Source organism: Triturus cristatus, chromosome 2_2, assembly GCF_964204655.1.
Source record: "Triturus cristatus chromosome 2_2, aTriCri1.1, whole genome shotgun sequence".
In the NCBI taxonomy this organism is placed as follows: domain Eukaryota; kingdom Metazoa; phylum Chordata; class Amphibia; order Caudata; family Salamandridae; genus Triturus; species Triturus cristatus.
This window is the reverse complement of record NC_140582.1, coordinates 524,928,717-524,941,504: the sequence shown is the minus strand read 5'-3', so window position 1 is coordinate 524,941,504 and position 12,788 is coordinate 524,928,717. Positions and strand designations below refer to the sequence as shown.

The 12,788-nt window shown below is 48.3% G+C and overlaps 1 protein-coding gene across 3 annotated transcripts in view; it reads left to right on the top strand.

Moving 5' to 3' along the window:
• Positions 1–12,788, top strand: part of LRBA (LPS responsive beige-like anchor protein) — a 2,426,603-nt gene that overhangs the window by 1,801,314 nt on the left and 612,501 nt on the right. For all 3 annotated transcript variants that reach the window (XM_085641653.1, XM_085641654.1, XM_085641652.1), the window contains exon 46: positions 9,438–9,557. In XM_085641653.1, coding sequence (XP_085497779.1) covers positions 9,438–9,557 — 120 coding nt within the window. The remainder of the gene's footprint in view (positions 1–9,437; positions 9,558–12,788) is intronic.

The following is a 12,788-nucleotide window of genomic DNA, read 5'->3' as shown; positions in this document are numbered from 1 at the left end:
TTTGAATCTTCTCCACGAGGAAGTTTCGGCCCTCTTGGCCAAGGGGGCCGTCGAGCGCGTTCCGAGCCCAGAAGTAGGTCGTGGTTGTTATTCCCACTACTTTCTGGTTCCCAAGAAGGGCAAAGGGGGCCTACGCCCTATCTTGGACCTCCGGAACGTCAATGCCTTCCTCCGGAAGGAGAGGTTCAAGATGTTAACTTTGGCTCAGGTTCTAGCTGCCCTAGACCCTGGAGACTGGATGGTGGCGTTGGACTTGCAGGACGCCTATTTCCACATCCCCGTCCTGCAGGCCCACCGGCGTTACCTGCGGTTCACGGTGGGTCAAGAGCCCTTTCAGTTTACCGTGCTCCCCTTCGGCCTCACCAGTGCCCCTCGGGTGTTCACGAAAGGGATGGCGGTGGTCGCAGCTCATCTGCGCAGATCAGGGGTTCCAGTCTTCTCCTATCTCGACGACTGGCTGTTGAAGGCGGGCTCGCCCCAGGCAGTCGTCTCCCACCTCCAGACTACGGCGGATCTCCTGCATTTGCTGGGATTTTCCATCAACGTCCCGAAGTCACACCTGAGTCCCTCTCAGAAGCTCCTCTTCATCGGAGCGGTTCTCGATTCGGCGCAGTTCCGGGTCTATCCACCGGAACAGCGGGTCCGGGATATTCAGGCCGTGATTCCCATCTTTCGGCCTCTATCCTGGGTTTCGGTCAGGCTAGTGTTGCGGCTTCTGGGGCTGATGGCCTCCTGCATCCTACTAGTGCATCACGCCAGGCGGCGCATGCGGGCTCTGCAGTGGGACCTGAAGTTTCAGTGGGCCCAGCATCACTGCAACCTGTCCGACCATGTCTTGATCTCGGAGGGCACTGCACAGCAGTTGCAGTGGTGGCTCACGGACCGCGATTGGGTCAAGGGCAAGAGCCTCTCTCTTCCCCAACCGGAGCATGTCGTAGTGACGGATGCGTCCCTCCTGGGATGGGGTGGCCATATGGGAGAGGCGGAGATCAGAGGCCTCTGGTCTCCGGCGGAGTCTCGTCTCCACATCAACCTGTTGGAGTTGAGAGCGATCCGGCTTGCACTGAAAGCCTTCCTTCCCTCTGTCCGGGGAAGTGTCGTGCAGGTGTTCACGGACAACACCACCGCCATGTGGTATTGCAACAAACAGGGCGGGGTGGGGTCGTGGACCCTTTGTCAGGAGGCTCTGCGCCTCTGGACATGGCTGGAACACCAGGGCGTCACCCTGGTGGTTCAACATCTGGCGGGCTCTCTGAACGCCAGAGCAGACGAACTCAGCCGCCGGTGCATGATGGATCACGAATGGCGTCTGAACTCCGAAGTGGCGCAAGGTCTCTTTCAGCAGTGGGGAGAGCCTTGGTTAGATCTATTCGCCACCGAAGAGAACGCGCAATGTCAGCAGTTCTGCGCGTTGGAATTTCCAAGGCGGCACTCGCTCGGCGACGCTTTTCGTCACGAGTGGAGTTGCGGTCTGTTGTACGCCTTTCCGCCTATACCACTTCTGCCCAGAGTGCTGAAGAAGATCAGGCACGACTGGGCCCAAGTCATCTTGGTGGCTCCGGATTGGGCACGAAGGTACTGGTATCCCGAGCTACTCGGTATGTTGACCGATCCTCCGATACGTCTGCCCCTTCGGGAGGGTCTTCTGTCGCAGCAGCAGGGGACGGTCCTACACCCGAACCTGTCCAGCCTCCACCTCCATGCGTGGAGATTGAGCAGCGGCAGTTGATGCCATTTGACTTGCCTCCTGAAGTCTGTGATATCATTCTGGCAGCCAGGCGTCCCTCCACAAAGACGGTATACGCCTGCCGGTGGAACAAATTTGTGGCATGGTGCACAGCAAAGGCTGTGGGTCCCCTTTCCGCCCCTCTTTCTGAGGTTCTCCTCTTTCTTCTTTCTTTGGCCCGGCAGGGCTCTGCCCTGGTCACCTTGAAAGATTATCTTGCTGCCATCTCTGCCTTCTTGCGGCTTCCTGATCAGCCTTCTCTTTTCAAGTCCCCTGTAGTTACACTCTTTCTAAAAGGCATTACTCACACGTTCCCTCCTGTCCCTTTTGTAATGCCTCAGTGGGACTTGAATCTTGTCTTGACATTCCTGATGTGCGCTCCCTTTGAGCCTCTTCACAATTGTCCTCTTCGTCTTCTAACTCCTAAGACTGCTTTCCTGGTAGCCATCACCTCGGCTAGACGGGTGAGTGAGCTCCAGGCTTTATCATCAAAGCCTCCTTTTCTCTCTGTTCATCCGGACAAGGTTGTCCTTCGGCCTCGTCCCTCCTTTCTTCCGAAAGTGGTGACCCCCTTTCATCTTGGGCAGTCTGTCACCTTGCCCACCTTCTTTCCGCCTCCGCATCCTTCCAAAGAGGAAGAGAGGCTCCACCGTCTGGACCCAAAACGTGCGCTCTCCTTTTATCTGGACCACACAAAGCAGTTACGGGTGGACGACCAACTTTTCGTTGGATACGTGGGTGCTAAGAAGGGGAAAGCTGTGCACAAACGGACCATCTCTCGGTGGGTCGTTTTGTGCATCAAAATTTGTTACTCCTTGGCAAAAAAGCACCCTCCTGTTGGGCTGCGCGCCCATTCTACTCGGGCCACGGCGGCTACTATTGCTTTGGGACGGGGAGTCCCTTTGCAGGACATCTGTCAGGCGGCAACGTGGGCTTCGCTACACACGTTTGCCAGGCATTATTGCCTTGACAGCCAAGTCCGGAGGGATGGCTTCTTTGGCTGTTCTGTCCTCCAGGACTTTCTGGTGTGATCTTGGTTCGCAGACCCACCACCGGGGATGGTATTGCTTGGGTATCTATTCTAAGGTGAGGAATCTAACTAACGTGTTTCTTTCAGATGAACAAGTTACTTACCTTCGGTAACGATGTATCTGTAAGAAACATTAGTTAGTTAGATTCCTCACCGACCCACCCATCCTCCCCGTTCTGCAAACTGACATCTAGGGTTAAGGTTATCCTTTTCAGGCCCCTAGATTTTCTTTTTGGCACCAGTGTCGGTCTTTGCGTGGCTCTGCGTTCCTGGCGCGGAAAGCTATGTACAAGAATTGACGTCAGCGCGCGAGGGTAGCGTCTGAGTACTCCGACGTCATTCCGGCGCACGACGCCGACGACGGACGTGGAGCCGCAGACGACGCCTAGCGACGCACAAGGGGTATTGCTGACGAAAAATCTTCCGGATCCAGTCTGACGCCTGGGGATATTCTAAGGTGAGGAATCTAACTAACTAATGTTTCTTACAGATACATCGTTACCGAAGGTAAGTAACTTGTTCTTCTTGTCTATCCGGACGTTTTTCGCTGGTGCCATTGATCTTTTTTTCAGTAAGGTCATCAAGTCTTGGCTCCTAATTTTTGCTCCAGAACATGACATGACATTGGCAGCCAGGCTTCCCTCCACCAAAACTGTATACTCCTGTAGAGGGAACACATTTGTGGCATGGTGCACAGCAAAGGCTGTGGATCTCCTTTCTGCCCCTCTTTCTGAGGTTCTCCTCTTCATTCTTTCCTTGACCCAGCAGGGCTCTGCTCTGGGTGCACTCAAGGGCTATATTTCAGCCATTTCGGCCTTTCTTCGCCTTCCAGATCAACCTTGTCTTTTCAAGTCCCCTATTGTAAATCGTTTCCTTAAGGGCATTACTCACATGTTTACTCCTATTCCTTTCGTAATGACCTAGTGGGACTTGAATCTTGTTCTGGTCTACCTTATGTGTGCTTCTTTCGAGCCACTACATAACTGTCCTCTCAGACATTTGACACTCAAAACTGCCTTTTTGGTTGCCATCACCTCTGCTTGCAGAGTGAGTGAGCTTCAGGCTCTTTCTTCAAAACCTCCTTTTCTGGCTGTTCATCCGGACAAGGTTGTCCTTCGCACTATGCCTTCCTTTCTCCCAAAAGTGGTTACCTCTTTCCATATAGGACAGACCATCACTTTGCCGACCTTCTTTCTGCCCTGCATCCTTCTAAAGAGGAGGAGAGGCTCCACCGTCTGGATCCAAAACGTGCACTTTCATTCTATCTGGATCGCACAAAACCATTCCGGGTGGATGATGAGCTCTTTATTGGCTATGTGGGCGCCAAGAAAGGTCCTAGCGAAAAAGGAACCTCCAGTAGGGCTGCGTGCCCATTCCACCAGGGCAACGGCAGCCACTACTGCTTTGGGACATGGAGTCCCCCTTCATGCATCTGCCAGGCAGCCACGTGGGCTTCATTGCACATGTTCACCAACCATTACTGCCTGGACAGTCAAGTCCGGAGAGACTGCGTCTTTGGCCGTTCAGTTCTCCAGGACGTTCTGGTGTGAGCTTTGTTCGCAGACTCACCCCCGGGGTTGGTATTGCTGGGATATCTATTCTAAGGTAAGGTATCCATAACTAATAGTCTCTTTCAGATGAGCAAGTTACTTACCTTTGGTAACGATACATCTGTAAGAGACATATATTAGTTATGGATTCCTTACCGCCCCACCCATCCTCCCCGTTTTGCAAACTGACTTCTAGTGTAAGGGACTTCCTTTCAGGGCCCTAGTTTTGTGCACCAGTGGCTAGTGTCTTGCATGGCTCTGCGCTTCTGGCGTGGAGTGTCGTGTAAATAAGTGACGTCAGCACGCAAGGGCGGCGTTCAAGTAGATACTGCAATGTCATTCCGGCGATCACAACGCCAACAACGAACGCGGAGTCCAGTGGTGGCTCCTCCATGGGGGCGTGGGGGCATTGCCCCCCTGCTTTCTCGCAGTACGAGAAGGCAGAAATAAACGGTAAAACTACCATTTTATGATTCTGCCTTCTCGCACTGCGAGAAAGCAGAAGTGCCTCTGTGCCTGGTTGTGGGCGGGCGGGTGGGCGGTCCTGCTAGAGGGCAGGGGGGAGTGGCTTACCCACTGCTGTGCGTACTGACTGTTTGGTCGGCCCCAGGGCCGAACAAAGCAGTCATGCGCACTCCCCCTTTTTCTCTATGTAGGCTGCTGCATGCAGCCTACATAGAGAAAATGGCCCGGCTGGGGTGCGCTCTGCTACGCCTTACCAATCACAACGCTGCCATTGCAGCGTTGTGATTGGCGTGGGTAGGGGAGGGAAGCTGGCTGCTTCCTGTTCCAGCAGAATTAGTGGGACCCGGCTGCACCTTTACCCCCGTGACCGGCCAGGAGCGGAGGCGGCTTGGTAACTGGCAGAAAGGTACTTTTTATTTTTATTATGCCCCCTCAAAGTCTGTCCTCGTGCACTGCGATAATGCCAAGTTTCTGTACAATGTAATGGGCGTGAGTGTAGACAGTAAACTGCGTAGGCCCTCTATGAATACATGGAACCACAGGCGGCTGGTGGAAGGGGGCTTCACGACCAGAGACTCTTACCTCGAAAGGACAGGGACAACTGCCTGTCATGTCGCTCGGGCAGGTTAGCGACCTTCTTCAGACTACGCTCAGTGCCATGGAGCCAAGGACACCAGGACCGTCGTGCGACTGCCCCTCTGTGCCGTACTCTTGTAGCTCCTGTCGGCAGGCAGCAACGTAGTTGCTCCTCCGTACTTCCTATGGGTGGGAAAGTACTGCGGTTTACGTGCTGCGCTGTATTTTATGTGCACTGCTTGAGCAGCGTACGTGCTTGTTTGAGCGATTGCCTGCTCGCTCCCTTGTGCACCAGGTATTGGACTCCTCAGTGCCTTACGTCCCCAGCCATGCCCGTTTCCTTCCCAGTTTGCCGGCCACACCAGCTTAGCAGTCGCAGTTAATTACCATTTTCATATGTGGTTTTCAATCTTGGATATTTAGGCATCCGTTTGCACAAGATTTTCCGAACTGCCGCCTTCTGCTACTTTGCCCGCATTTGGTGTTTGTTATTGCCAGTACCAGCCCATGGGCGCCCCTCTCCACTTAACATCTAGATTGGACCTGGAATGTTCAAATTGTTAAACAAAGCTGATCCTTTTTACAATGCAAGTGTAAAGGAATGTATTCTTATCACTACCAATATGATCGCAATTCGTTAATTATTTGACACGTCTAGGTTAGCTGTGACAGCCCATTGTTATATACAGCTACTCACAGCATAATGATTCAAGGAGGCACTTTCATTAGCATTCACTAATTACTCGGCTCGCCAGCACACTCTAGTTAATCAAAACCAACAATGAACCTAAAAAGTAGCTCAATATTTATTATATTTTATGGCATTTTGCTGTTGAGTGAGTCACAAACAGAAATATACTTGGTGACACGTTCAAATTAAAAATGAATTTATATGAAAAAACAGCTGTGATGTAATATTGTGTTCCGAGTTAGAAAAAGCAAGTGATATGACAATTCTCGCAATATAAATCGGCAATCCAAGTTATTTGGTGTGTTGATTTATATAGCCAAGATTGTAAGATCACTTGTTTTTTCCGCTTACTCCTCGTCATTATGGGATCATTTTCGGTTGTTTATGGATGAACTTTCAGCTCCTGGAGCATTTATAAAATTCCTCGCTTCATCATCCAGAAAAGAATAAAAAAAAGCGCTGCGAGTGGAGCTTTAAGAAGGGAGGAAGTCGGTAAATATGCCAATACTTGAAAGCTTATCTTTAAACAGCAGAGAAATGGGCTCCTGCGGTGAGGCCAGGGTATGAGGCAGGTTTCAGTGACCGGGAAGGGTGTTCTGCCTGCATGGTGTTGTGCTGCGTGCAGGCATGCATTGTGCTTGTGTTCTGTAAATCTTTAATGTAGCCTGGCAGCCTCTCCTAATTTGTCAGGCAGGCGCAAAAATGTGGTTATTACTCACTTCCTCCTTTACTTTATGCCCCCAGGCAGTCGGCAGAGTGGGCAGAGACTCCTAATGGGGTTACAGGCAATGGCACTGCGCAAGCACAGTCCTGTAATGTGAAGTCCCTTTATGATTTTTGTGTGCACGTCTTGCAGCATGAACCAGCAACATGTGTGTCGCAGTGTCAAATGGCTTGTGGCCTGGATAAAACTGTTGTTTGCAGAAGGCTGGTACTGTTCTGAGTTCTGCTTCTGATTGCAGCTTTTTTCACCTCTTTCAAAATGCAAGCAGTTTCAATTCAAACCATTTGTCAGGACAAAGCCATGCAACTGATGGCTGCATTTGATGGGGTGGGTGATGGTAATGATGACATAACATATAGGCTCCCCTCCGGTAGTAAACTTTGGAGATCCCAGCCTTGACTTCGTGCATATGGCTCTTGTGTCCATGGGGTTAGCAAGTGTGCAGCTTCCATTCTGGCCTGTTGAACACATACAGAAAGATATGGGGCAGTTTTGAATGTATTTAAAAATGTAATGACTACATGTGGACAATAGCTTTATAAACCGTCGTGCTTTTTCAAATTTGTTTTAAAATACACCATTTGCCCGCTCTTCTTGGGGGGAAAAACCCCCCTCAAACTACTCTTATGTCAGTCAGGATTGCTCGCTGGTAAGGTAACACCTTCTCAACTTTTACGCCTCACCACTTTGAAATGTCACCAGCCACCACTGGCGGTGTCGACCAACGCCACCTAACGACGTGCAAGTGTACTGCTGAAGAAAAAATCTCCAGATCCAGTCTGACGCCTGGGGGTAATTCTAAGGTAAGGAATCCATAACTAATAAATGTCTCTTACAGATATATTGTTACCGAAGGTAAGTAACTTGTTCGATTTGCAGCCAGATGTTTGGCATAGAGACTATTTCTGATGTTGAAGTCAGAATTCTTGGTTGCCGCCAAGGTGGGATCTCTGATCACCCATTGACAAAGATCAGTGGCACTGTGTGTATGTCTCTCGGCTGTGTAGTCCTGCAGCCCCTTCAGTCCAAGAGGTGCATTAGCATGGCTACTGCCCATGCCTGTTCTGTCCCACCAGAACTACAATTATGGAGCTAACACTTAGACTATGAGTGGAATGAAAGTCTGAGAAATCGGACCGTTCTGTAAACACTCTAGAATTTTACTGAATGAACTTGAAGAAGTTAAAATGAACTAAACTGATGTGCGCTTTGGGAGTATTTTGAGTGAACAACATATGTGCTTAAACAGTGCCTTCCCCCGAGTTACTCACCAGGGATTGTAGACACTAGGAAACTCAGTTAGCTGTTTGATGGTAACGAAAGGATGTAGTACATCATTACACATCACAAATGGGATAACAGCCCTTTGTCTGAATTCCCTTATTGTGCTGTGTAGTATTACATTCAGCTGTGCTATTTAAGTAGTTTCTTTTATTCTAAAAGTTGAACGCTGGGCAATACATTATTATGTCTAATGGTTGACCTTTGAATTCTGAGCTCTTGCTCCTCACACTAACTCTGAGAATCTTTTGGCTGCGCGATCTCGCTACGCTGAGAGTCAAGTGAGGAAAGGGTCTACCCAGCTCAATAAGACAGACCTCCGGACAACACTGCCAAATGATCTCAGCCACCAGGGTTGGGGTCCATTGGCCCCTTTACTGCCCTCTGCTTCCCTAAGCAAAATGCATCTGATTCTCCGGCCTACCGCTGTCCCTTGTAAAGAATAATTGGTGTATCATTTTACAATGCCTTCTCTAATACATTATAAGCAATAAGAGCACACAGAAACCAGAGCTACCCTAAGCAATATGTACTAGAACTCCAGTACATACCCAGTATTTTACCACCTAATCAGACCTGCAGCAATGTCCTGTTTTAGCTCTCAAAGGCAACTATGCACATAGCATTGTTCTTGGATGTAAATTTTGAGGTAATCGAAGATAACTCCTGTGGCTGAATTAAAGACACTGCGATGGAAAAACTAGGCAGAAATCCCAGATTAGTTTGCGATTATTGGCAAAAATATACAAATCTATGTACCTCATTGTTTCAAAGAGCAACATTTGGAAGTATCAATATAAATATGGACGAACATTTGCCCTGCGTTGCACTATAGTAAGGGACACCTACCTGCGCCACCTTCGGACTCGGTCTAAGGCAGATCGGTGTCCCCTCTGAATTTAGTTGGGGACTCATTCTACCCATCTGTACCTCTGGCTTGTGCGTTCTTTGTAAAATTGTACAATGTTGTGTAGTTGAGTTTTAATGTTGACATAGTTCCAATGCTAATTCAATATTAGTTTTTGCTGTTTACCCAAAAACCTTTTCTTGTGATACTTTCTTGTTCATATTTAGTAACTATCTGTGGAATCAAAGTCTACAACAAAACAGCAGCAGTAATCCGTTCTAAGGGATGACTTCAGGAACAATATTTACAAAATAAATGTTGATTTTTATTGAAACTGCTGAAAATATACAATTTTGTTTTGTTTTCTACTCCAATGATAGGTACTGAGTGGAAAGTTAGAAATACTCATGTTGAGGCTTGAATTGCTAATTGAGTAAATAGCAATCTTTTACCATTACTTTTCCAAATCAGATGCATAATGATTGACTTGTTATTTTATACATGCAATCTCAGTAATACCTTTATTGCATATATGTTGTTTTTGTAGGAACCATTTACTACATTCTTCCTGAACCTACAAGGTGGGAAGTTTGACCATGCAGATAGAACTTTCTCATCTATTTCAAGGGCATGGCGAAACTGCCAGCGGGACACTTCTGATGTCAAGGTAAAGGAAGAAAAACCTAGTTTAACATGAACAGTGTTCCTTTGAAAACTAATCTGCCTGGTAGTTTTAAGATAATTGAAAATTACCTCATTTGTTGAAGACATTACTTTGATCTGTGTTCATTAATACAGCAACTGTATTATAGTATATAGAGGATGTTATTTGTTGAAAATAGTTCTTTCCATTTTAGTTTTCTACAGAAATGAAGACAACAAAGTTGTTGGTTGAATAAATCCAGATTGACTTATTTTTTCATAATTGTGCCTTCATTGTAAGTCAACCACAACGATTTGCGGATCTCATGAAAAGAAAAAGCACTGTAGACGATGTGCCCTAAAGTTTGAGTGCTTAGTGTTTAGAATTCCTCACTAAATAAGAGCTTTGAGGGATCCCTGAGCAGATATGGGGGATACATTTACCTGTGATGCCTCCTTTTCGAATCAAAATATGGTACAGAATGTTGTTGAACCATTTTATACACTAATGGAATGGCTGATCTTGATGTCTTCAATGCTACAATGTATATTGGACCAATTGATGTTCTCTTCTGAAGAATGTGCTAAGCAGACAAAACCTCAGCATATGGAAAAATTGTCCATGCTTTAATCATGCTTCAGTAATAAGGAGCATGACTTCATGGCACCCTTGCCACCAGAGGTCAGCTGGCTACTCAGCCCTTTCATAGATGGGGTTGCAGATTCCAAAAAGGAGGTGCCGTCCAGTCCCCCCCGCCCCTCCGACTGCCACAGCCTCCAATCCACTTTAGCGAGCCCTCCACCCAGCACAGTTATCCTGTTGGTGGCAGGATACGGCACCACCTGCCCCAATGGAACAATATAACCTCCGATAAGTGGGTGCTCCAAATTATGCAGAAGGGTTATGCCCTTCCAATAGGATTCCCTCTACTTTCTGTTGCCGAAAAAGGATGGAGGACTTAGACCTATACAGGATCAGCGCCCTCTCAATGCCTTTCTACAGAAAGAGAAATTCAAGATGCTCATCTTGGCTCAGATCTTGTCTGCCCTGGACGCTGGAGACTGGATGGTAGCGTTGGATTTGCAGGAACCTTATTTTCACATCCTCATTCTGCAAGCCCACAGGCATTGCCTATGGTTCGCGGTGGGCCACAAGCATTTCCAGTTCACTGTACTCCCCTTCGTCCTTACCAGTGGCCCTCGGGTGTTCATAAAAGTGATTGCAGTGGTTGCCACACATCTTCAGATGTCAGGGGTTCTAGTCTTCCCCTACCTCTAGAACAGGCTGCTGCAGGCGGGCTCACCCCCAGGAAGGCGTCACCCACCTTCACACTACAGCAACCTCCTGCATTCTCTAGGATTCAATATCAAAATGCCAAAGTCGCACCAGTCTCCATCCCAGACACTCAATTTCATTAGAACCAGTGCAGTAACACGCATTCCCTCGGGAGCTGTGATTCCAGTACATTCAGGCTATGATTTGATGTTTCAACCTCTGTCCTGAATTTCAGTGAGACTGTCTCTGAGGATGCTGAGTCTGATAGTCTCTTGCATCCTGCTGGTGAAGTATGCCTGATCACATATGCGGGCTCTGCAGTGAGACCTCAAGTCCCAGTGGGTGCGTTATCAGGGGAATCTCTCCAGCCTAGTCAAGATTTCGATGGAGACTGCAAGAACCTGCAGTGTTGGCTAACAACCCGTGACTGGCCCTAGGGCAGACCTCTCTCTGTTACCCACCCAGAGCTGACAGTGTTGACTGACACATCACTTCTGGGTTGGGGGCCATCAGTGAGAGGTGGCGATCACAGAACTCTGGTCTCCGGCAGAGTCCCAGCTCCACATAAACCTTCTGGAGCTGAAGACAAGATGCTTGCCATTGAAATCCTTCCTTCCATCCATCACAGGAAGGTTGGTTCAGACAGCACTGCCTCCATATAGTTTTGCAACAAACAGGACGGTGTGGGTTCGTGAGCCTGTGCCAGGAGGTTCTTCATCTCTGGTACTGACTGTTGCAACAGGACATCTTCCTGGTCATCCCGAACCCTGGAAATCTATTGACGCCAAGGCGGACGTACTCCGCCACTTACGGTTTGTGGACCACGAATGACATCTACATCCAGAGATAGCGCATGGTGTCTTCCGAGAATGTCGAGAACCTTGGCTCGATCTCTTCACCACCGAGAACGCAGAATGTCAGCACTTCTGTGCATTAAAGTTTACAAAGCAGTTCTCGCTCTGAGACTCCATTCCGTTTAGACTGGAAGATGTGACTTCTGTACACCTTCCCGTTGATACTGCTCACGCCCAGAGTTCTTATGAAGATCAGGAGCGAATAGGTCCAAGTCATCCTAATAGCTACAGACTGGGCAATGGGAGTTTGGTATCCCGAACTCCTGAACATAAACATTTGTCCTCTGATTAGGCTGCCCTTTTGGGAGGGACCTCTGTTGCAGCAGCAGGGCAGGGTTCTATACCCAAGTTTACACACATTTCCCCTTCAGGAGATTGAGCTGCAACAGTTAAAGGCCTTTGATCTGCCTCCCGAGATCTGCAACGTCATCTTGGCAGCCAGGCACCCCGCCACAAAGATTGTATATGCCTTCTGTTTAGACAGATTTGTGGCTTGGTACTCCTCTTGCTATTTTGACCTTCTTTCAGCCACCTTGTCAGAGGTGTTACAATTTGATTTGTCTTTAGCCTGGGGAGGCCTTACCCTGGCATGGTTAAAGGTTACGTTTCCGCCATATCAGCTTTTTGGCAGTTGCTGGATCAGCCTTCACTGTTAAAGTTGCCTGTTGTGACTCATTTTCTGAAGGGTTTGCAGCACTTGTTTCGTCCTACCCCTTCCATAGTGCCCCAATGGGACCTTAATGTGGACCTAATGCTCCTCATGGGCTCACCATTCGAGCCCTTAATAATAGTCAACTCAGGACTGCCTTTTTGGTGACTGTAACATCGGCTAAAAGGATCAGCGAGCTTCAAGATCTTTCAGTTACCCTCTGTATTCCAGCCTTTACCCAGGCAAACTGGTTCTTCAGATATGTGCCTCTTTTCTGCCAAAGGTGGTCATTCCCTTTTATATCAGCCCAAACATCGCACTACCATCATTTTTTGCTCTGCCTCAACTTCTGAGGGGAGATACTCCATCTCCTGGCACCATACACGAGCGTCCTGCATTCAGATTACAAAAGATTTTCTGTTTTTTGGTTTTGTGATGCTTAGATCTTAATTCTTTCTACATCGATCACACCAAAGA